The sequence below is a fragment of the Biomphalaria glabrata genome, chromosome 14 (genome assembly GCF_947242115.1).
Source record: "Biomphalaria glabrata chromosome 14, xgBioGlab47.1, whole genome shotgun sequence".
Lineage (NCBI taxonomy): Eukaryota > Metazoa > Mollusca > Gastropoda > Planorbidae > Biomphalaria > Biomphalaria glabrata.
Window position 1 is genome coordinate 37,012,431 of NC_074724.1, and position 22,373 is coordinate 37,034,803.

The window sequence follows — 22,373 nt, forward strand, 5'->3', positions numbered from 1 at the left end:
TAATCTAGTCAATTAATGTGTTTGTGAGATGATATTGTTTCTCTTGTCCTGTAACCTGATGCCTATCTATGTACAACCTATCCAGTTCTAGAAGAGGAGCTTTACATTTGTTAGTCATCTCCAAGTCTTGCTGACTAAACTATAGTTACAGTGGTGTATATGACATATACTGAATAGTTAATTAAAAAAAAAATCATATAATATATCTAATGCTATTCAATTATCTTGCTTATCAGATTAATTTGAAGCTCTGGCCAATGCTGCCACTGCACACCACATGTTGCTGTATGGATGTGATGGTGAACCTTTTTCTACAGACAGCATCTGGTAAGTAAGAAGCTTTAATTTTTTTCGGGTAAAGTTTTTTTTTTTTTTTTTTTTTAAATAAAATCCAAATAGTAATAAAATGATTCTAGATAATTAATATATTTTATTTGCGACAAAGTACTTGACCTTCTAGTTTGTAGCTAAAAATAAATAAGAATGGCCTCCAGCTTTTGCTGTATTAGAATTATACTTTTTCTCTTTCAGGAACTGTCCACCAATGTGTAAAAATGGTCAGCCTACAATAATGTTTGCCTGGGCTAAGAATGCTCCTCCAACAGTTATGCCTAAAGGTAACAAATAAACAGTTGACATGTTTTAAGCTTAACAAACTGACTAGAAAGAAACAAGTTTGTTTTTTTTCAAAATTCAGTGATGAGTGAAGACTTCTGTTTGAGCAATTCACTTGTTAATTGATGGTGGAATAGCATTTCTGAACTTGTTATTAAATGTTAATATCCTCTCACCCCATCAATATGTAACAATTTTTAAAAATTTAATACTATAACCTAGATATCTTTTTCTATGTACCCGAAATTGATTTTCAGATAGGATCTTTGCTTATGTTTTTGACAGTAAATGGACTTAAAAGAGCCTGGTAATGGTCCATTTTTTAAAACCTGCATAAAATATATTTCAAAATAATTTTTGTAAAAACGCTATATTTCTCTTCAGCAAGCTGACAATTTAAAATGATTACATAATATTCTAAGATCTTTGATAAACCATTTTAGTATTTTTTCTTCTTGGCACTTATGTGTTGGTGACTGCGCCTTGCCATTTTATTTCCAGAGTCTTGCACAAAAAAGACAGACACTTTTAATGTGGCATTCAAGACATGCATTCTTTTGTTTATCTCTCACTGCCACTGAGGCATGTACTAAGCATAAATGCAATTGGTGAAAACCAGCTGGAAAGGTTTAACATAGGTTAATGACCTGTCAAGAACTATGTTAGGCTAAGAACATTACAAGCATGCTGAAACTCAGATATAAGCTCTCAGTAGTCCTTTTATATTATCATCATCACATGATGACAGGTCAGAGGGATTTATCTGTGAAGAAATTGAGTTAGGCATACTATTGTTAAAATTAGAAGATTACTGAAACTTTACAGATCAGACTATGCCCACCTGCTCTCCATTGAAAGTATTTTAACACAAGTAAGGGCTCAAGGTAGCAAATGTAATTTCCAAGATATAAGCTGCATGATCTGTGATAAAGTTCTGAGTTGTGTTCTTAGGAACACCTGACCAACTTGGTGGTAAAACATTGAAAGGAGGTTCATTAACATATTCAGTGCAGTGAACAGTAATGCATTAAGAACATCTGGGTTAACATTGACAAAAGAAATAGAACACCTCAACAAGATACACTGAGTGTTTCATTGGGAACGTTTAAGTAGGGAGAACTTATTCTGCAATTCTTTCTATTAATAATCCATCATGTTGCTTGTATCACCTTTACAAAAGGTTCCTTTTCACCTATTCCTTACTATTGCTAAAAAAAAAAAATCTAGACTTTAAAGTCAGTAAAAAAGTCATTGAAGATCAGATTTCTCCTGTCTCTACCATTACTTGTCAATACTCACACACACAACATGTAGGAATTAAAATGTTATCAAGAATGTCATGTTCTTTCTTTAAAGGTGTAGGTCTCAGGGTCGGCAGGAAAACATCAATTAAGACTATTGTACTCCAGGTACACTATGCAAAGATTTTGAAGGTTAGTTTTATTTACTAATATATAAATGTAGATGAACCTATAAAATTGTATTCTATATAATTATTGGAAAAAAATTTAGACAATGTATTAGAATGCATTATGGGGGTGAGGTGGCTGAGTTGTTAAGTGTTTGGCTTCCAAACCTGGCGTCCTGGGTTCGAATCTCAGTGAAGACTGTGATTTTTAATTTCGGGATTTTTAGGGCGCCCCTGAGTCCACCCAACTCTAATGGGTATCTGACTTTAGTTGGGGAAAGTAAAGGCAGTTGTGCTGCCCATTAACCATTAGCCAGAGAAACAGATGACTTTATGTCATCTGCTCTATAGACCACAAGACTAAGTAGTTCATCTTGAAATAATTCTCTTGTATTAGATTATTATTGATATATTTGCCCCTCCTCACCCCCCCCCCCTGGAAAAACAAAAAAAAAACTGCATGTTTTGACACCTTGTATTTGTCATCTTCACTAGGCCTCAGTATGTTGCTGGTATATTTTTATTAGATTCTGGGGACTTCACCATTCTTCTACATACTAATTTACAAAATTTAAAATTATTACATTGTCTGCTTAACAACTAGTTTACTACTTTGAATTGTATTAGAAGATAGTGTGTGTGTGTGTAAATTATGTTAAACCTTTATGTATGATGATGACCAATAGATTACTATGAACATTGCCAAACTCATTTCTAACCGTAACAAAAATAATCTGAAAAAAAAAAGTAAACTATCTTCAACTCTGAAGGAACATCCGAAACATGTAAAACATTTTACAAACATCATATCTCTTCTAATTGTTATTAATTGTAATGTTCTTCAGGTACAGTCATAACTGGTTATCAATACAATGGAACGTATCATGAAATCGGTAAAGGAAATCCACAATGGCCCTAAGTAAGTCTTAAAGTGACCATATTTGATATTCAATTATTCTAACATTATATGATCTTATACAAACTTACACTTAAAGTGCCACATGTTTATGATATGAAATAAATCTAAAGGCCTTCTATCCAGTGAAGGAAGTAATTGAAGTCAAACCAGGAGATGCTGTAGTAAGTCTGATATAAATATTTACCAACTGTAATGTCAGCTTTTCTTTTTCTGAATTATTATTAAAGCTCTTATGGTGTTTTTTGTCTAAATTTGAAATGTAACTTATGTTCCAGGCTGTTAGATGCACTTATAACTCAAGCTCGATGGATCATGTTGTTGGTGTTGGGTGAGTTTCTTGAAGGTTTAGCTTTTAACTCTAAAATTTAAACAAACTAACTAGAGTAGTCAAAATTGCTGAAATGTGATTTCTGTTTACAAATTCTGTCATCAGCAACATAAATTTTTTTAAAATAAAACATTCATCTGTAATATGGACACCTAATAAATAATTGGAGAAAGAAACAAAATTGACTAAAAAAAAAGTAAAGAAAAATATATTTGTTGAAAAACTGCATCTCTAATATTAACTTTAAACATAAGAAAGATTAATATATTTCAATTAAACCAATTTAGAGTTGTTCACTTACTGATGATAGTTTCTGATGCAGGTCAACAGGCAATGATGAGATGTGCAATTATTACATCATGTTCTACACAGACAGTTCTGTGGCTGACCCATCAGGAGAATGTGCTTTCGATGAACTTACACAGCTGACTGGAAAAAAATTTCCCATAGATGTCAGCGTTCCTCTTCCACCCAATCCAGCCCTTGAAGAAGTAGCTATAGGATCTCATCACCATGCTGGCATGAATCATCCAGGTGAAGCCAATGGTAAATTTTTTCTCAAAAGCTTTAAGCACAACATTGCCAATAAGATTGCATAGTCTTGTAATGTTTTCAGTCTATTGTTTGTTGGCTTGTGTTGTGCATGAACAGAGCGAATTTTAAAATATTGTTCAGCATTTCTGATTCTTTTTTATCTGTAGTTGACTTTGAAGACAAATAACAAACCCCCAACCTATAAAAGGCACTGACGACATAATAACAGAAAACCTTAAAAAGGCTGAAACCTTCAACAAATATTTTGCCAGCATTAACAAGTCAAAGCCAAGAAAACAACTGGACCAGGCCTTCAGTAATATCTTAAAGAAAGAAGAAAAAGCTCCAACAGTCAACTGTCAGATCTTTGACACTATCTTCACTCTACATGAACTCAATACTGCCCTAAAAAGCCTCAAGTCAAGAAAATCCCCTGGACCCGATAAAATAACAAATGAAATGATTCGGGGACTAGGACCACAGGCCCAAAACTGTATACTTAACTTTATCAACCATACATGGAAAACTGGAGACATACCACAGGAATGAAGAACCGCAAACATAATACCCATTTTAAAGAAAAATAAACCACCTGGAGACCCAAAAAGTTATAGACCAATATCTCTAACATCCAACATTGGCAAAATGGCAGAAAAAATGATCAATAACCGACTTTATTGGTGGCTAGAAAGCACTTGCTCACTCCACAATGCACAAGCTGGCTTCAGGAAAGCAAGTAGAACAGAAGACCACCTCTTTCGTTTTATCCAGGACACAGTAGAAGGATTTCATGAAAACAAGCACACTACAGCAGTATTTATAGATTTGCAGCAAGCCTATGATAGAGTGTGGAGAAAAGGTCTATTTTTGAAGATGAAAAAAATGGGCATCCATGGAAAAATGTACAGCTGGATCAGGGCATTCTTAAAAAACAGAACCATCCAAACCCGATTCGAAGGTGCCATCTCTAGTAAAAAAAAGTTTGGAAGAAGGACTACCACAAGGTTCAGCCCTTAGCTGCACTCTCTTTCTAATCTTCATGAATGCCCTCCCGGACCTCATTTCGGTCAATAAGGCACTTTACGCAGACGACCTTTTAATTTGGACTACAGAGAAATATCCAGTGCTGACTAGATCCAAACTAAATAGAGCCCTCACAACTATCTCCACATATTCAAAATTATGGAAAATGGAAATAAACAAAGAAAAGTCAGTTTATTCAATCTTTAGCCACAGCAACAAAACAGCAAAAAGAAACTACATCCTAAAAATAGATTCACAGCCAATAAATAAAGAAGAAAATCCAACATATCTTTGTGTAAAACTAGACCAAAGACTGTCTCTAAAACACTTTATGGCAGTTTTGAAAGAAAAGGCATCACAAAGATTAAACATAATAAAACACCTAGCAGGAACATCCTGGGGAGCTGAAAAGAAAACCTTAAGACAGTTATACACTGGATACGTCAGATCTGTAATGGATAACTGTCTCTCCATACAAGTAGCTGCCAACAAAACCTATCAATCATCATTAGATACAATCCAAAACAAAGCCTTGTGGCTAATTAGTGGAGGTATGAGAACTACTCCCACAGCAGCCTGTGAAATAGACTCCAATATTGAACCTCTTAAGTTAAGGCACAACAGAGCAGCATTAGAAACTATTGAGAGATACAGGCTGGAGGACGATCATCCAAATAAATTACTAACACAGAGAAATAGGAAAAACAATAAAAAAAAACAAAGGACTCTGATTCAACTTACTGACGAACTAGCCCTAAAACACCACCTACCCAATAACAGAGAAAAAATTACCAGATTTTCAAACATTACACCCGGACTAAGCTACAATTAACCAACCATCAAAACACATTTACTAAATAACACCTTAACAAAAGAATCAAATCCACTGGAGCTTGAAACAATTAAAAGCTATCAAAAAACAGCTGTCCATATTTATACAGACGGATCGGCTTTCAAAGCCACCATCAATGCTGGTCTTGGTGCCTTCCTGGTCTTCCCTAAAAATAATCACAAGCCGAAATTGAGGCAATTACCATAGCACTACAGACAGTGGAAAACAAATTATATGAAGGAGTGCAACGTGCAACCACCATAAGATATTGTTGTCTTTACAGACTCCCAATCTACTCTGCGAGCACTTAACAGCAGCACCTCAAACAGCCCAAGAGAGTTGACAACACTCATTGTGATAATCCATCAGATGATATCAAAATTAAATATCAATATCACACTACAGTGGATCCCTGGACACATTGGCATCATGGGAAATGAAAAGGCAGATAAGCTATCAAAGGCAGGTTCATCTATGGAACAACCAGATAGACCTGTTAACTACCTCACCCTAAGGTCAATGTTAGTCAACAATCACAAAGAGGAGTGGCTCAACCAGTGGGCATCAGGAAACACAGGCAGAGCCATGTAGAAAGAAATGACTATGCCTAACAAACTGGACAGTATTAACTTCCTTCCCTGCAAAGAACAATCTAAAATCTTCCACACACCACTATTAAATTACCACCTGAACAAAATAAACTCCATACAACTACCCCTTTGCAGACACTGCGCCCACCCATTTGAAACCGTAAACCATATCCTCTTTGAATGCCCCTCACTAATCCACCTTAGGCAGACCCTACTTCCACTACAGCCCAACATGACCAACACCCTGTACGGCAGTGCTGAACATCTGAAGAAAACAGCACACTTTTTTTCCTTGGCAAAGTCTGCAAAAGAGCTCACAGCTCAGCAACAATAAAGCTGGCTAGAAGAAGAAGAAGAAGTAATTGTTCATGGGACATAAGAAGAGAGCGAAGATGCTTTCAAGGATTCTATTTTAATAATCAATTTAGTCATATTTCTATAAAGTACTAAGAAATTGAATAAGGAAATCAAAATGTGTAATTTCAAAACTGAGTTAGGAGTTGTCAACAAAAGAGAAATAGTTGAATATCTTAACAAATTGAGTTTCTGTTTTCATATTTTTAGTTTCTGCCTTTATAAATAAACACATATTTCTACAAAATCTTTATTGTGTTTAAACATTTTCAGCCGGATTCTTATTTATTCACAGCTTACCCTGCACAGGATTTGGAATCATATATTTGTGAGTGTATAATCCACATTTTTTTAATGATAAACATAGCCTCTTTCTATTCTTTAGAAGATTTAACTAATTTAATATAATACAGTATAGGCTAAATTGTATGTTGAGCAATACAGCAAACAAGTGACTGAAAGGTTATTAAGTACAGAAAATGTTATTAAAAAAAAAATCATGATGAAAGCAATTGACTTTCTTTATTGATGAAGGCATAAAGTCTGATTTGTTGTTGAAATAGAGAGTTATATTCAAAGTATATGTTTCTTTTTTCCTTGTTTTGCATTAACTTTTGGGTGCCTAAGTTTTTATCTTTGCTCTGAAGCCAGCCTTCTCCCCATCATTCCCATTTCTTCAACAAGAATATAAAACTTCTCTTACAAACATTTATTGGTATTCTGTATAGTAAAGTGCTTAAATCATCACTTGCCCTGAAGTTGCTGTTTGTCCAGACAAACCTACTGCTGACTTATTTTTTTTAAGTATAATAGAAACATCTTTCTTAGCGAAAATTGAAACAAGTATGTACTTAATATAGGATCTTATGTACATTATGTCATAGGCCTGTTTTGCTGATACCTCAAGTTAGTTTTGAAGACCTATTTTAACTCTGGGAACTCTGTAGTTACTGTCATGAGTTTGGTGCTTTTTATTTCAGATAAGTTTGAAGCTGTAGCTGACGCCAACAGAGCTCATCACATGCTGTTGTATGGATGTGAAGGTGAAGCCTGTTCTCAGTAGCCAGTTTGGTAAATATTTTCATTTGTGCATGATAGGGAATGCAAGGATAGTCATTGTAGTGTGTTGGTGTAGTGGTGTATTGGTTGTGATACGCTGGTGAAATGGTGGTCTGTTATATCTGTTCATTATTCATTCAGATTTTTTTACAATGTTTCTTTTAGGAACTGTCCTGCAATGTGCAAGAATAGTCATCCTGTGGTGAAATGGTACTCTGTTCTATCTGTTCATTATTCATTCAGATTTTTTTACAATGTTTCTTTTAGGAACTGTCCTGCAATGTGCAAGAATAGTCATCCTGTGATTTTATTTGCTCGGGCTAAAAATGCTCCTCCAACTATCTTGCCTAAAGGTACATTAATAAACTCATTGTTATTTTAATTATTAGTTATTGGTATTGAGAGAAATACATGCAATGGAAACTTTTTTTGGTTACTTAATGTTCTTTGTATTATCTTAGATGTTGGTTTGAGATTTGGCAACAGAACATTCATTAAAAACATTACTAAACATTAGTACTGCAAGTTCACTATGCTAGGATATTTACTGGTGAGGAAAGAGAATGTAACCATATACTTCACTATAGAAAACTTTGTAACATGTATTGTCTATACTTTTTATTTTGTATAGTTATACTGTTTTGTTTGGTGTAAAGAGATTTTATCAACTCTCTGTTTCTTAGTTAAATAACTGAAAACAAAAACCAAAATGTCTTTCTTATTAATTGAACAGATGCTGAAGATGAAGACCACTCAGGTTTGAAGATTTATGTCACACACAAAAAGTAAGTCAATCTGATAAAAATAATTATAGGCTGTTGTAATTAGAACTTTTTTTTAGAGCTAACTTGGCTGTAAACTTCATTTTGTGTTTTCACAGGCAGCCATATGTTGCAGGAGTTTTTTTCTTGGCATCTGCATCGTTTAGGATACCTCAAGGACATTCCTGTAAGTACAAGCCTAGTTTGTTGTGTCTCTATCAATATATCTCGCTAGTGGCATGGTTTTATCTGGTCACTTTAAACTTCTCCCATAATGTAGAATATCAGCATTAAACAAGACTCAGAAATGTACTTCATCATTGTTTTATGCCATTTTTTAGGCTAATCAGCCTCTGTAAGAAATGTAAATCCTCCCCCCCCCCCCCCCACCCCCCGGCTGAAAAATAAAAGTGAAGGATCACTGTTTTATACCATTTCTTAGGCTGTTAGTCATTTTTGACATTTCTACAAGGCTATCCACATGGTTGAAGTTCAAACAACCTTGACCCAACAATTACTTTACTCAGTCAATTACAATTACCCACAGTTCTCCACAGTAAATGACAAGAGACCTACAGTTAACATTTAACCCTCAGAGACCTGCAGTTAACTTTTATTCTTTTTTTTTAAATATTTAATATTTAATAATAATTTAATAATATTTAAGATTTTGTATAGAAAAAAAGGCTGTAACATTTGTATTAAATTTATTAACAGCCTTCCCTGTGGATGTCGGCTGTAGATTTTCAAAAGAAAAAAGTATTTTTCCATTTGCCTACAAGCCACATGCCCATGGTTTAGGTGAGAATATCTTTGTTTTTTAGTCTAATATAAATAGTTTAGGCAAAAATATAGTTATGATTTTAGTGTAAAATATGTGCCCATGGTTTTAGAGGAGAATATCTTGGTTTTTAGTGTACAATACATTCCCATGGTTTAGGTTTTCAGTGTGTACTAATGACACAATGGTGTTAAGTTTTTTTAGTCATGTCAAATTTTGTTATCTTTAAAATGACAATTCTAAATATACTTGTTCTTGTTTAACTGTCATATTTTGTTAGGCCGAGACATCACAGGCTACCAATATAATGGATCCTACCATGAGATTGACAAAGGACACCCTCAGTGGCCACAGGTCAGTACTAGTCCATTCACTTATCTAAATACTTCATTCAATGTATCCCTGTAAATTTGTAATAGTTTGTAAAAATTAACTATTTCTTGCAGTTTGTTTTAATTGAAACCATTGTCATGGGAAACTAAAAAAAATTACTTGGTGACCTTTTCAAATTGTGATAGTCAATTACAGTCTTTTTAGACCCTTATGTTGGACTGCTGTTTGGTTTGTTTGTTTAATATGTTTTAGACATTCCTTCAAAAATGAAGACTATTATATCTTTTACATCCTAGGTCAAACTTCATTTAATATAATGGGTTGATGGAAGGGCTGAGTTTGAGCTCAGGACCATTGTGATGATAGCCTGAAACATATAGCACATGACAACAATCATATGTATCTAGCACTATAATAATTAGGTTTCCAATCTTATGTCTTAAAATACAGAGAATATTTGGTCAATTTGAATTGTAGTATCAAACTGCTAATTGGAAGAAGCTGTGATTTAATTCTGAAAAAAAAGACTTATCCTATCATTTAGTTTTATGTTTGATTATTTCTCCTGCCACAAGATTTTTTTTCTCCAAGCTAACAGTATTTTAACTTACATTTATTATTGAGTCTACTTTCCTTCTTGCAGACTTTCTATCCAGTCACAAATAAAATTGAGGTCAAAAATGGTGACTATTTGGTAATAAGCTTTTTTTTAATTACTAATGTTTCAAAAAAACAATAGAAGTTTTTAAAATATAAATTTATATTGTATATTACATATTATTGTAACAATTTTTGAATAAAAAATTATTTGATTTTGTTTTGTTTTTTTTTCACTATTTTAGCTTTGAAGATGTACTTATGATTCAACATCCATGGATTGTCCTGTGAATGTGGGGTAGGCTACAACAATTTTAAGTTTATTTCAGAATCAAAAGTACCAGACAAAGATTGCAAATATAAACTGGGTTTTTTTATTTGCTGTTACAGGTCGACTGGCAATGATGAGATGTGTAATTTCTACATCGTGTTTTACACAGACAGCTCTGTGCAGGAGCCTTATGGAGAATGTTTAGGTAATTCAGAACCAGATTTAACTGGCAACAACTTCCCAGCTGATGTGAGTTTTCCATTACCGCCAAACCCTGCCCTTGAAGAAGAAGCCAAGGGTGTTCACAACCATCATGGTGGCATGGCAGGCGGAAACAATGGTGAGTTTTTATGATGTAGTGATTATTAATTAGTTACTCTATTTATACTGCACAGACCAGAAAACATATGAAGAATCGCGCTACTCTTGTTATTTAGATTCTTCTCAGGAGTGATCCAGTAGTCCATTTATTGATTTGCTATATTAATGCATTCATGGGCAAATTTGAATTATTGCTATAGCCATTTAATAATAATGTAGTTTACTAAAAAAGAAAAAAAAAAAAGTGGCTTCTTAATGTATCATACTATATTTTACATTTGTAAATAACTTTCTTTTGTACCATACAATATTACGCTAACAAGTGCAACTTTAAAAATCACTCTGATTAATAATGATCTACAGAAAGTGACTATTAGCTTGTAAGTAAATTAGATTTCATGAAAAACAAATAAATTCCTAAGTGTATGAAACTTTTATGAAACTTGAAGTATGTCAGGTAATTGTTTTGGTAATAGCTCTTAAATGTTCGTTAGTATGCATTGGACTGTATCCGTTGGGCTAAGGACTGGATCTAAAGGTTCTAGAACAATTCCAGAAGATTCAAATTATTACCTGAAACAGAAATTTGGATTTAAAACTTTTAAGCTGGTTTCTTGAACTACCCACCTTGATGTTATCAAGATCACTGTATCCTACAATGAGAAACAAGCCACACAATACATATATACATTGTCAAACTGTAGATTAAACCAATCATTTTACATTTTTCTTATTGATTGACTACTTTATCTTGAGAGTCTTTTATATGAGTATGTTTTGAAATAGTTGTGATTTTGTTGTATTCAATCTCCAATCTGTGTAAGCTCTGCTCTAAGACACAGTTCTGATGGAAGCTCTGCTCTAAAACACAGTTCTAATGGAAGCTCTGCTCTAAGACACAGGTTCTGATGGAAGAAAGTGAGAAAGACAAAATAAGATGGGAAGGAACATCTTGGACTGACTTGTGTTTTATTGAGTACTTGAAAATAGTATAGGATTGAAACAGATAACATGAAGATGTGAAAAAGTTAACATTGGTGCCCCAATGCTGCCCTCCGTCATGTGGATATAGGATAAATGAAGAATGTGTTATTTACATTTAAAAGTGGGATGGTCTTATGGATCTTTTCCTTTATCAATTATTTCCTTTATCAAGAAGCTATTTGAAATATTTCCGGTTGATGTAAATGCTACAAGAAAAATATTCTGTCAGGGAACCAGGTTTAACCAAACAAAATGTTGAACTGCTTTGGACAATAAGCTATTCAGGAGAAAAATCACTGTTTGAACATGAATACACTGTCAGGTCTTTGTTGAATGCAATTACTGAATTATTATGAATGTATTAATGTGTCTAGAAATTACAGTAATTTTGAATTACAAATGTGTGTTATATATATTACTTTGTAACTTGTAATATTTTCGGCCCAAGTTCAGCTTGACAGTCACACCATACACACTCTGTTATACATAAATTAATAAACGAGCTCAACAACAACAGCAAAAAAACTGTTATTCAATGGATACCAGCTCACATACAACTAGCAGGAAATGAGAAAGCTGACACACTCGCCAAAAGTGGGAGAACAAACTCACAAGTAAACTCTGCACGCTATCCAGAAGAAATGAAGAAATTAAATGTAGATAAAATAAATGAGAAATGGACGAGCTCCCATCCAAATTACAAGAAAGATGACGCTTACTTTAAGCTATCCCGACAAGACCAACGTCTAGTCTTTCGACTCAGGACCGGACACAACAGAATGCGACAACACATGTTCCAGAAGCTCAAAATTGGAACCAGTGAAATCTGCCCATGTGGAGTATCACCAGAAAATGCCAACCACGTCCTCCAAAACTGCTCTCTCTACCAAGAGGCCCGTATAAGACATTGGCCCCAAATCACCCCAATAGAAAGAAAACTATATGGAGAGCTCCATGATTTGGAAACCACTGCGCAGTTCATCTCATGTATTGGTCTAGTCATATGAACACTCCAACATAACAGAAGAAATAAACGAGGTGTATGATGATTTAAATAAAATTATGAATTTAATCTAATGATATATTTACAAATGATAATGACATCTGATCTATGAAATGATAAATAAATGTAAGTGCATATAATATGATATGAAAATTCACCTTAATTATATGGTTCAGTACAATAGTCCACATAGACTTTCAAGACAACGACTGGTAATCCCCGTAGATCTAGCTTCTGGCTCAGATACTGTTCACCGAGGACTATTTATAAAAAATTCATAGTTCACACTGTACCACCAGGTCTTGAGATAACGACCCGCAGTCTGGAATCTGGAACCTCAGACTCGTGAAAAACATACCTGAATGTCAGACAGACTAACCGAGATGAAGACCTCTGTCCTGTAGACTAAAGCTGAAATCTCAATATTGAAAAATTGAGACTGGAACTGAGATGACACTGAGACTGGCACTGAGTCTAACACTGAGACTTGACACTGAGTCTATCACTGAGATTTGAAACTGAGTCTTGACACTAAAACTAAGACCCTATAGAAAAACAAAAGAAAAGATTCTTCTAATCTTCTAGTCTATTTATAGAATTACAAATAGATCGAATCCAAATAGTAATAACTATACAATGGGAAAATAAACTCACCCTAAACAGGGGTCAAGATAATCCTTTAAGAATAGATCTATATCCAAGGCAAATGCTAAGGCTGTCCAGTAACATAAGCACAAGGAGAAATTCAAGAGCTCCCCAAAATACAACGTGTCTCTACAGTACAAGATGGAAAGAATGAAACAGACGATCTATGACGAAAGTCATATGCGCACTCTTTCTACGTCACAAGAAATAATGACAAGCAACAATGGGATATCATTCCACTGCACAAAAACTAATTATTGCAAATGACATCATCGTCTAGTGATGAACGCGGCGCTAAGCAACCAATTCAGTAGGTGCGACATACACCATCCTTATTTTTCAGGAATCAAATCTTATCAACCCCATATTGTAAAATGTTTTACATGTTTCGGATGTTCCTTCAGAGTTGAAGATAATTACTTCCTAGTCCAAACCTCCCGCAGGACGACGGGGGATGGGAGCGGACAGGGTTTGAACCCGGGACCATCGATAAATCTGAACGACAGTCCAGCGTGCAAACCGCACGACCAGGCAGCCATCCATATTGTCCAGTCTAGTTCATTTATTCATTACATCCAAATCTTATCAGTCATCATAGTGACAGCCCTGTACAGTTGATGAATACACCTTGGTTTATTTAGTTGAATTGAGTTGAAACATTAGTAAAAAATCACATTGTAAATGCAAACTTCATGTGCGAAAACTAGTTGGTGTGCGCAGCGGAAGAATACCCAGTGATGCAGCTGTGCATCACCCCAGTCGCTTTGTTGGCAACTTTGGCTTGCTGCTTTGTCAGTCTCTCTATCATGTGTGTGTTTTGATTTTGATAACCTTTTGCTCATTAATATGACTCCCAAGGTTACAGCCAACTCTTCTGATGTCTGTGCCCTCTACTTTAGCTGCCTCTCCAGATTCACCTACCCCAGTATCTTCAGCTACTTCCTCCTCTTAATAAGTCAGTCCCTTCTTTTTTTTTTTTATTGCTGTTTCATTTCATTACTAAATGTATATATTTTCTTAATGTGTTTTTTGATAATTATGTGGGATACTCTGTTAGGATTGGTTTTAGGATAGGATAAGTTCTTATTGTATTTACATACAGTGGGTATGCATTTTCCAACTTTACACCGAAAATTGTTTTACGACACAATGGATCAATGTCGAAACTCTAGAACCCCCTTGTATATTGCTAAAAGACAACTACTTTCTTTTTCTATTTCTCTTTTTTAAGGAAAATTTTTTTTTAAAAATAAAAACTAATTGAAAAAAGGAATAACAATTGAATAGTAACAATGACGCATGCTCAGGAATATTATGATGAATATGCTGCCAATGATATGAGAGAGAAAGGAATGTATGGAACTGCCACCTCTAGCGAGGAAGGACTCAGTCGGAACAGGAACAAGGGTTTTGAAGCCATCAGTCAACAGCTAGAGCATTTCCCTCGCAAGAACGCAGCTGGTCGGATCAATCAATCCCAGCGTTTGGATCAGAATCAAGGGAAACAGCCTCTGTCAGAGAACACAAATCATGCCTCAATCAACAGACAAAACAGTGAGCTCAGAAAACTCCCTAACTCAGTTAGAGCTATAGAAGTTGGTCAGTCAGAAGCAGTCCATAAACCACATAGTTGTGAGTGATTTAGAAGTTGTGTTCACCTCAACATTATCTTGTACCTTTTTTTGTTATTGTGGCCTGCACTATGTATGTTGTCATTGTGTGTTGACTATGTTCCCACAGCTGTAAGTGGCATGAGTAAGCAGCTGCAGTGTGCTCACACATTTATGTTTGCTGTATGTATAATGTAACTTACACAATATGTGTTGTTGTTTTATTCTAAGCTTTATATGAGTGTAGCACACCAATAGATCTAGTTTTTTAGTAAATGCATGGCAATAATAGCCACACTGCAAAGTGAATATTGTGGTTAAAAATTAAACTGGAAATATTTGTCTTTTTAACTTGTATAATAATGAGAATATGTAGTGATATGTTGACCCTTAAGAATGCTAATAACATATCTGAAAATAAAAGATTGCCCTTTGTTAGTCTACATTCAGAGGACATACATGTGTATAGTTTTAAGCTGCAACATAAATTCACTGAGTTATTTTTCTTCAAATAATTATTTCAATTAAAGTATAAATTCAGTTATTCCTTATAGTTTATATCATCTACATTTTTTTTTAGATTCATACATGCAGAGCATATTTCTAACACTGTTTATTTGTTATGTAGTAAATCTTTTCAAACCTTTAGCTGCTTGTATGATTAAGTTCTTGGACTCCATCTGTAAACAAATGTGCATTAAGCTTTTTGAAGATAATCGAAAGCTAAAGATTTGCTGTTTACCATCCACACATATCTCAAGGCATCTTTCTGCTATTCTAGCATACACTGATAGTGAACTTTATAGACATTCTGTATCAGCTAGTTCTTGTAAGACATTGGTGAAAGAAAAAATAACATGCAAGATTTCATTTACCTTGTATAAAACAGAAACATAATTTTTTCAAATGTGAAATATAGATTAAATAATGTTTGAACACATTACAATGGTTTACTGTGATATTAAATTAGCTAACTCATTGTGATATACTTTGATTCAATACATATATAATATAAATGATTGGATCAATCATTTGTGAACTGAAACCCTAATATTAATTTGTTGCCATTCGCCATTGCTGCATAGAAGGAAAATGAGTACTGACATGCATTTGAATAGCTTAATTTTGTTTTCCTTAGTGTCCTGCTTCAAAATGTGTTTGGAATAATATGTAGATTGGTGTGGTATTAGTTATATTCATAATTATCATTAGCTGGTAACTTGATGATAGACTAAGGCAGATAGTTTGTACACACTTTTCCTATAAATTTAAGTCCAACTTTAAGACCCTGTGATTTACTTCCTTTAGATATGTTACATGTACCTTTGTCAGTGTTATTAGCTTATGACTCTGGTGTCTCTCTCTCTCTCTTATTATAGAAATATTAAAAACTCACATGAGTTCTCCTTTATCTTTTGCTTTTGTAGTGTGATACATTTGTTTACTTTCTACATGTATTTTGTTTGGAGAGTGGATGTTTAACTTAATCCTTAGTCATGCAATCTTGTAAACAAAAAATATTTAGCACATGTTGTATGTAGAAGCTGCATAGTTGTGATCCTGTTGTGTAGATTTGTTAATTGCACAAGCAATAGAACTTTTGGAATGATATTTGTTTACTGTTTTCATTTTTGTGATTTCCTTATATCATACCTTAACATAGAATTTAAAAAAAAAAAGAAAATTAAGTAAATAAAAAATTAGGATGCAGTAAATGTTTAAAGTTACAAAACTTCATCAGATAATGGTAATAAGACAAAATATCATTTAAAATATAGTAAAGTAAAAAGTTGAGTTCCCCTTTCAGACCTTTGATCTATAGGGCAGATGGTGTTAAGGTCATTTAATATAAAAATGGAATAAAAAAAAAAACCACTTGCACTTTTGGTAGATAATAGATATAATGGATTATATTAGCTATTTAACTCGTTTCTTTTTAACTCATTCTGTTCTTCAGATGTTCATTTGGAGAAACCTATATTCAATTCATCATGGATAGAAGAGTCTATTACATTTGGTTAGGTGTGGCTATTGACACAAGTGGCTCTAGAAAATGGACTGCACAGTAAGTGTTGGAACCTGATCGTCTTTTCTTCCTGTCACAGATCTATAATGATCACATCAAGAGCTAAATTAAAGATTTCTTTATTTTAATGGGAGTCCTCTATTCTTTAAAATAAAAAAATAAAAAAAAAGAGAGTAATGCAAAACTGGTTTGTAGGCTTAACCTCTAAATCAAAGTTATACAGAGAAAAAGGGGGGAAATAATTAATTTGACTATAATGCAAAACTGGTTTGTAGGCTTAACCTCTAAATCAAAGTTATACAGAGAAAAAGGGGGGAAATAATTAATTTGACTGAGCTATTTGTTAAGGATTAACTCTTTCTCTCCATAATTATTTACCACATTCTGGTGGAATCAACGCTGGTATCGTCAGTTAGAAGAGAAAGAGTTAAGGAGTACAGGTGCAAGGTTTCTTTTAAATAATTTTTTATAGGAATGGAATATATCATCCCATTTTTCTCAACTGAGGACAAGTCTCTTTAGAACTAGATCTAGATTATATCTAGGTAGTATTTAATGATCCAAATTGAACTAAAAGTATTTTAATGATAGTTATTCATATTTTCACAAAACTTAATATCTAACACTTAAAATATATAAAACATTTAAATTAATTGTCTTGAGGTCACTATCCAAAATAATCACCCTATGAAAAATTAATATAGAAAAAAAAAATTTTTTTTGTTTACTCTTTAAAAACCTTTTTTTTTTTTGGTAAATGCATGTTGAAAATGAAATGAATCTATATTTTTTCCTAAAGGAAACTTTTAAAGTGGGAAGCGTGGTCGAGAGGTTAAGGGCTCTTGAACTTGGCTTGGCTTGGCTACCAATCAAGGAGGCTCGAGGTTCGACATCCGACTTAGGCAGAGTTGTGTTTATTGAGCGCCTAAAGGCAGCACAGAAAAACCTTCTCCTAGATACCCCCTCCTCCCCCACAACTGAGATTGGACCAAAGCGCTCAGAGCATGCTATAAGCATGAAAGTAGCGCTATATAAAAGCCATAATTTAATTTAATTCTAAGCAATTAAAAACATTTTGGAAGGAAAGAAAACAAAACAACTGACTTTTTAAGCTTCGACGAGAATATCATCATTAGGCTGCAGAATAGGGAAAAATCAACAATGGTATCCTTGATTAAGAGAGAAAGAGTTAAAACAAATGATTAACAAAGGGAATATGTATGAGACTAATCAGATATTAAAGAAACATCACAGATTTGAAAATTTGCCTTTTTTTTAAATATTGTAAACTTTGTTTCAATAGTCTGAATGAGCGACTGCAACCCAACTTGTATTATTTTCAGGTATTTTATGCCTCATGGTATTACAGCAGACCATCAAGGCACTATTTGGTTAACAGATGTAGCAATGCATCAGGTGAAACATTTCTTTGTTGTTCTTCTCAACATGTGTTAAACAAATTGAATTGATCTTATTGACAACATAAAAGCTTTAAAAAAAAAACACAAGAATTCTAACACTGAATATTATAGCACTTGATAGCAGATGAAAAAATGTAACAAAATAATTAATTTGTTTTAGTTATGTAAGATTGATTTCCTTCACTACTGTACTTTTTTTTTGGTCTACAAATTAATATAATTTTGTTTCTCTTTAGGTTTTTAAAACATCACCAGGTCAGACTGAACCAAAAATGACACTAGGACAGAAGTTCCAGCATGGTGAAGATACAAATCTTTTTTGTAAACCTACTGATGTAGCTGTTCTTATGTCTGGAGAGTTTTTTTGTATCTGATGGGTAATACTAGGCTTTGCAATTAATTGTTATTATATATTGTGTCAGCAAATATTGCTTTAAATAAATGAGTCCATTGATACTAATTAGGCATTAAAAAAGTATATTTAAATTTGTATTTTGAATTATGTAAAAATAATCAAATCTTGATTGTTTTATTACAAACCTACTTTTTGTAAAACAGGTACTGTAAGAGCAGAGTTCTGAAATTTTCCAAAGATGGAACTTTTTTGATGTCCTTTGGGAAAAGAAACGTTCAGTTTGGTGCAGGTAACTTCCTAAATATATATCTGATTCTTAGTTTGATGTGCATGATTTTCAAGTCATGTTTCATGATAACAATTTAAAATAATATCTGAGTTCTTAGTTTGATGTGCCTAATTCTCAAGTCATGTTTTGTTATAACAATTTTAAAAACTCTTTTGTCTTTAGTTCCTCCTGTTGTGACATTTGACATCCCTCATAACATCACTGTGTCAGAGGAGCATCATTTGGTTTGTGTGGCTGACAGAGAGAATAATCGCATACAATGTTCTGATCTGGATGGAAATTTCAAGCAGGTCATCAAACGCCCAGAATTTGGTCCACGGCTGTTCGCTTTAGAATATTGTCCTGCACATGGTATGTATGGGCTATGTGTCTGTAGAAATAGGTTTGGTTACCTTCTGTTCATTATTTGTAAAACTATATGTGCTTTGTATATGAACAGTTAGATTAGCTTTGTTTATTTCATATAAAGCTCAAATACTCTTTCCACTAACTATACCACTAGATATAAAACTATAAAACCAGATACCATATGAATTGTATTCAATAGCCACATTTTGTGGTATGCACTTCGAACTCATCAGGATTGTTTTGAGTTTGAACACTGCCATCCCCTGTTATCCTGCAGGAGGTTTGGGTTAGAACGTAGTTATGTTTAGTTCTGAAGGAACATCCAGAACTTAAAAAAAAAAAGCAAAATAAAGATTTTAAGCTAAATAAATTAGGTTATATAAATGTGCTTAGCTTGGTAGGTTTTTCCCCTTATCAGCGTTTTATAAAGTTCAAACTATGTTTCTACTGTTTCTTCATTATTTTGTAAACAAAGAAAAATGTTACAATATCACCATCAATATTTTATTGTAGATTTTGGTCAGTAGTTTGCTGCATTGTCAAACAGCTCATTTTTTGTTCTATAGGAGGTTTACTGTATGCTGTGAATGGTCCTGCTTTTGAGATTTGTTGGAAATGTGGAATGTACCAGATGTAAGGTTCTATTTCATGTGACAACAAAACTCAGCTTGGTTTAACTACAAATAGCTAATCTCTCTGTTTCATTGTATCATAATTTATCAAAGTTATGTTTTATTTACTTATTCTTATTCAACTTTTACAAAGTAAAAATGTTATGAATGAAAAAAAATGTATTTTTTGTAAATTTAGTTACAGTTATATTGAATAGAATTATTTATGTTAGCAACTTTTGAATGCATCACATAATTTTAATTTGACAAAGAAACTGAAAATCATTTCAATTAAAGATTGTTGACTGTTGTTTCACCTCAGATGAATTGATTACATTTTAAGAGGTTATCAGATATTTATATTTATGACATACAATCTTTTGGCTATGTTATGAGTTGTTTTTGTTTTTATTTTCTACATGTTTAGGGTATAAAGTTCTAGTGCATACATACGTAGATTTCAACCCACATTTTTTTAGTTCTTACTTATGTATTTATGTATTTACATACATGTACTAAGAACTAATGTCTTTTTTTATTAAAATCATTTGTATCATGAAATATTCCACTTGATCTTTGGCAACTGCATTTAATTTATGTAATTTTTTTATTTCTTTCTGGAAATGATCTGCTGTTTGAATATTTTAGTTTCAGCTCAAGGGCTGTGATAAAAGTTTAAAAAAAAATAATTTTTTTGATTATACACTGTCGCCTGAAATTACAACTTAATCATTTTTTGTGTGATCTTTATGTATTTGAACCAATTTTTGTTTTAAATTAGCACAAGTTAAATCTGTTGATCAGAATTTTTTTCCTCGGTAATAGTTATATTTATACTCAAACCCATTTGATGTTACTTCTGCAAAGATTTATAGACACTCAGAGGAAATGATAGCATGGTAGACACAGCTAGACTTTTAAGGCAGAGTTTTGGAATTCAAACTAAAATTTTAAAATAAATCAAAAACATTGATAAACAAGCTGTTTACTGCTAGTTCAGTGAATCAATCCATTGTCTGCCTTTGCTTTAATCTTTTGTTCTTGATTTCTATGCTGCACTGTGTCAATGTTAACTTTTTAAAGCAGTTCTATTAATCTCTTTCAAATACTATTTGCTTATACTAATCATAATGTAAGATTAAATGGGTTTGATATTTGTTTCAACTGGTGATGGTCCCCCTAAAGTATTGTATTAGTACTTCAAAACTTACTTATGTACAGTTTTATTAAGCCCGAGCCTTTATTTTTTACTTTTATTTTTTAGGCTGTTGAAGGTTTATCAATTTATTTATTTTTTTATCTGGTGGAGACATTTAACCATTTTGTTTTTGACACAAAAAAAAAATTCAACTTGTCTGTTGTGAAAAATGAAATCAAAAGTGAATGATCACCTAGTCTTTGAGAGTTCAAAATATTTGTACTACTTTATTGATGTCATGTACTCACATAATATTTGTGTGTTAGTGTTGGTCTTAACATGTTGATGTTTTGTGATATCTATATCAACATTGTCTCTTGTTGGTGGGGTATGCAAGACATTGGTTCTATGCTGTTGGTAAACATTTCTCATCCTTCATTGACTTCCAATGTACTCCACCTTGCACTTAGAGTGTTTTATGGAGTGCTAGAAATCTAAAACTTATCCCAGTCATAATAGAAGTTTATAGATTTTTTAAACTAACCACATTCAGAGCATTTCATTTTTACTTTGCTCTTTTTTTTTATTGTGTATGTTCTTAATTGTAATCAACATCTGACAGTGCTACATAATGTTTTATTTATTGACTGAACATAATGCTTAATTTGATTTTAATGTGGCTAAGATTCAAGAAACATGTTTACAAGTTTATTGCTAAAAACACCTGGTGCAGAGTCAATGTATAATGAATCTCTGAAATGAAATGGGACTAACAATGACTTTCAAAATAGTGATGTCATTTGTTTCTCAAATGTTAGTAGCATAGAAAACATGGACTGTGTGGTCTATTTATCTTAATGTGTGTTTGATGTATTGTAAGTGATCATATGTAACAGTTATGGGTATAGAGAATAAAATACAAAATATTTAACTCATTATGTTGTTTCATTTTTCTTAAATAGATGACCAGACTAGAATTAATCCACCATTATGAAACTGCCAATCATACCTGCTTAAGCACAATTTAAGTTCCCTCAGACTGACTTTATTAAAGCTAATCTTGAGATAAAAAAAACAACAAAAAAACTTGATCATTTAGCTTGAAAAATAATAATAAGGCTAGTCTTCGAGTCCGAAGATCAGTGAGGAATGCAGTATTTCACGTGGCTGCGTAGTCCCAGCTGTGACCTACATATTTTGCCACATCCAGGGCAAGC

At 33.2% G+C, this 22,373-nt stretch overlaps 2 protein-coding genes across 2 annotated transcripts; both read left to right on the forward strand.

The window, feature by feature from the left end:
- Positions 1-241: 241 nt before the first annotated feature.
- Positions 242-20,396, forward strand: LOC129922753 (peptidyl-glycine alpha-amidating monooxygenase A-like; the record flags this gene model as incomplete). The annotated part of the gene is given in 19 exon segments (XM_056009703.1): positions 242-327; positions 532-617; positions 1,972-2,048; positions 2,519-2,581; positions 3,053-3,103; positions 3,218-3,270; positions 3,593-3,816; positions 7,584-7,662; positions 7,930-8,015; positions 8,396-8,447; positions 8,543-8,610; positions 9,206-9,224; positions 16,926-17,033; positions 18,338-18,410; positions 18,652-18,774; positions 18,776-18,792; positions 18,974-19,059; positions 19,222-19,410; positions 19,974-20,396. Coding segments are annotated over 19 exon segments (1,611 nt in total), but the record flags the coding sequence as incomplete, so codon positions are not given.
- LOC106071792 (peptidyl-glycine alpha-amidating monooxygenase A-like) lies at positions 10,376-14,633 on the forward strand. Its single transcript, XM_056010120.1, has 3 exons — positions 10,376-10,432; positions 10,525-10,745; positions 14,590-14,633. Exons 1-3 carry the CDS (start codon positions 10,410-10,412, stop codon positions 14,616-14,618), a joined length of 273 nt encoding a protein of 90 aa, XP_055866095.1. The 5' UTR covers positions 10,376-10,409; the 3' UTR covers positions 14,619-14,633.
- Positions 20,397-22,373: the final 1,977 nt, after the last annotated feature.

What these genes read in the sequence shown, in the direction of transcription:
- LOC106071792 (XM_056010120.1), top strand. Translation starts at nt 10,410, where the DNA reads ATGGATTGTCCTGTGAATGTGGG. An exon ending in GATTGTCCTGTGAATGTGGG is followed by an intron (nt 10,433 to 10,524) that starts GTAGGCTACAAC and finishes TTGCTGTTACAG; the next exon opens with GTCGACTGGCAATGATGAGA. An exon ending in CATGGCAGGCGGAAACAATG is followed by an intron (nt 10,746 to 14,589) that starts GTGAGTTTTTAT and finishes CTCTTTTTTAAG; the next exon opens with GAAAATTTTTTTTTAAAAAT.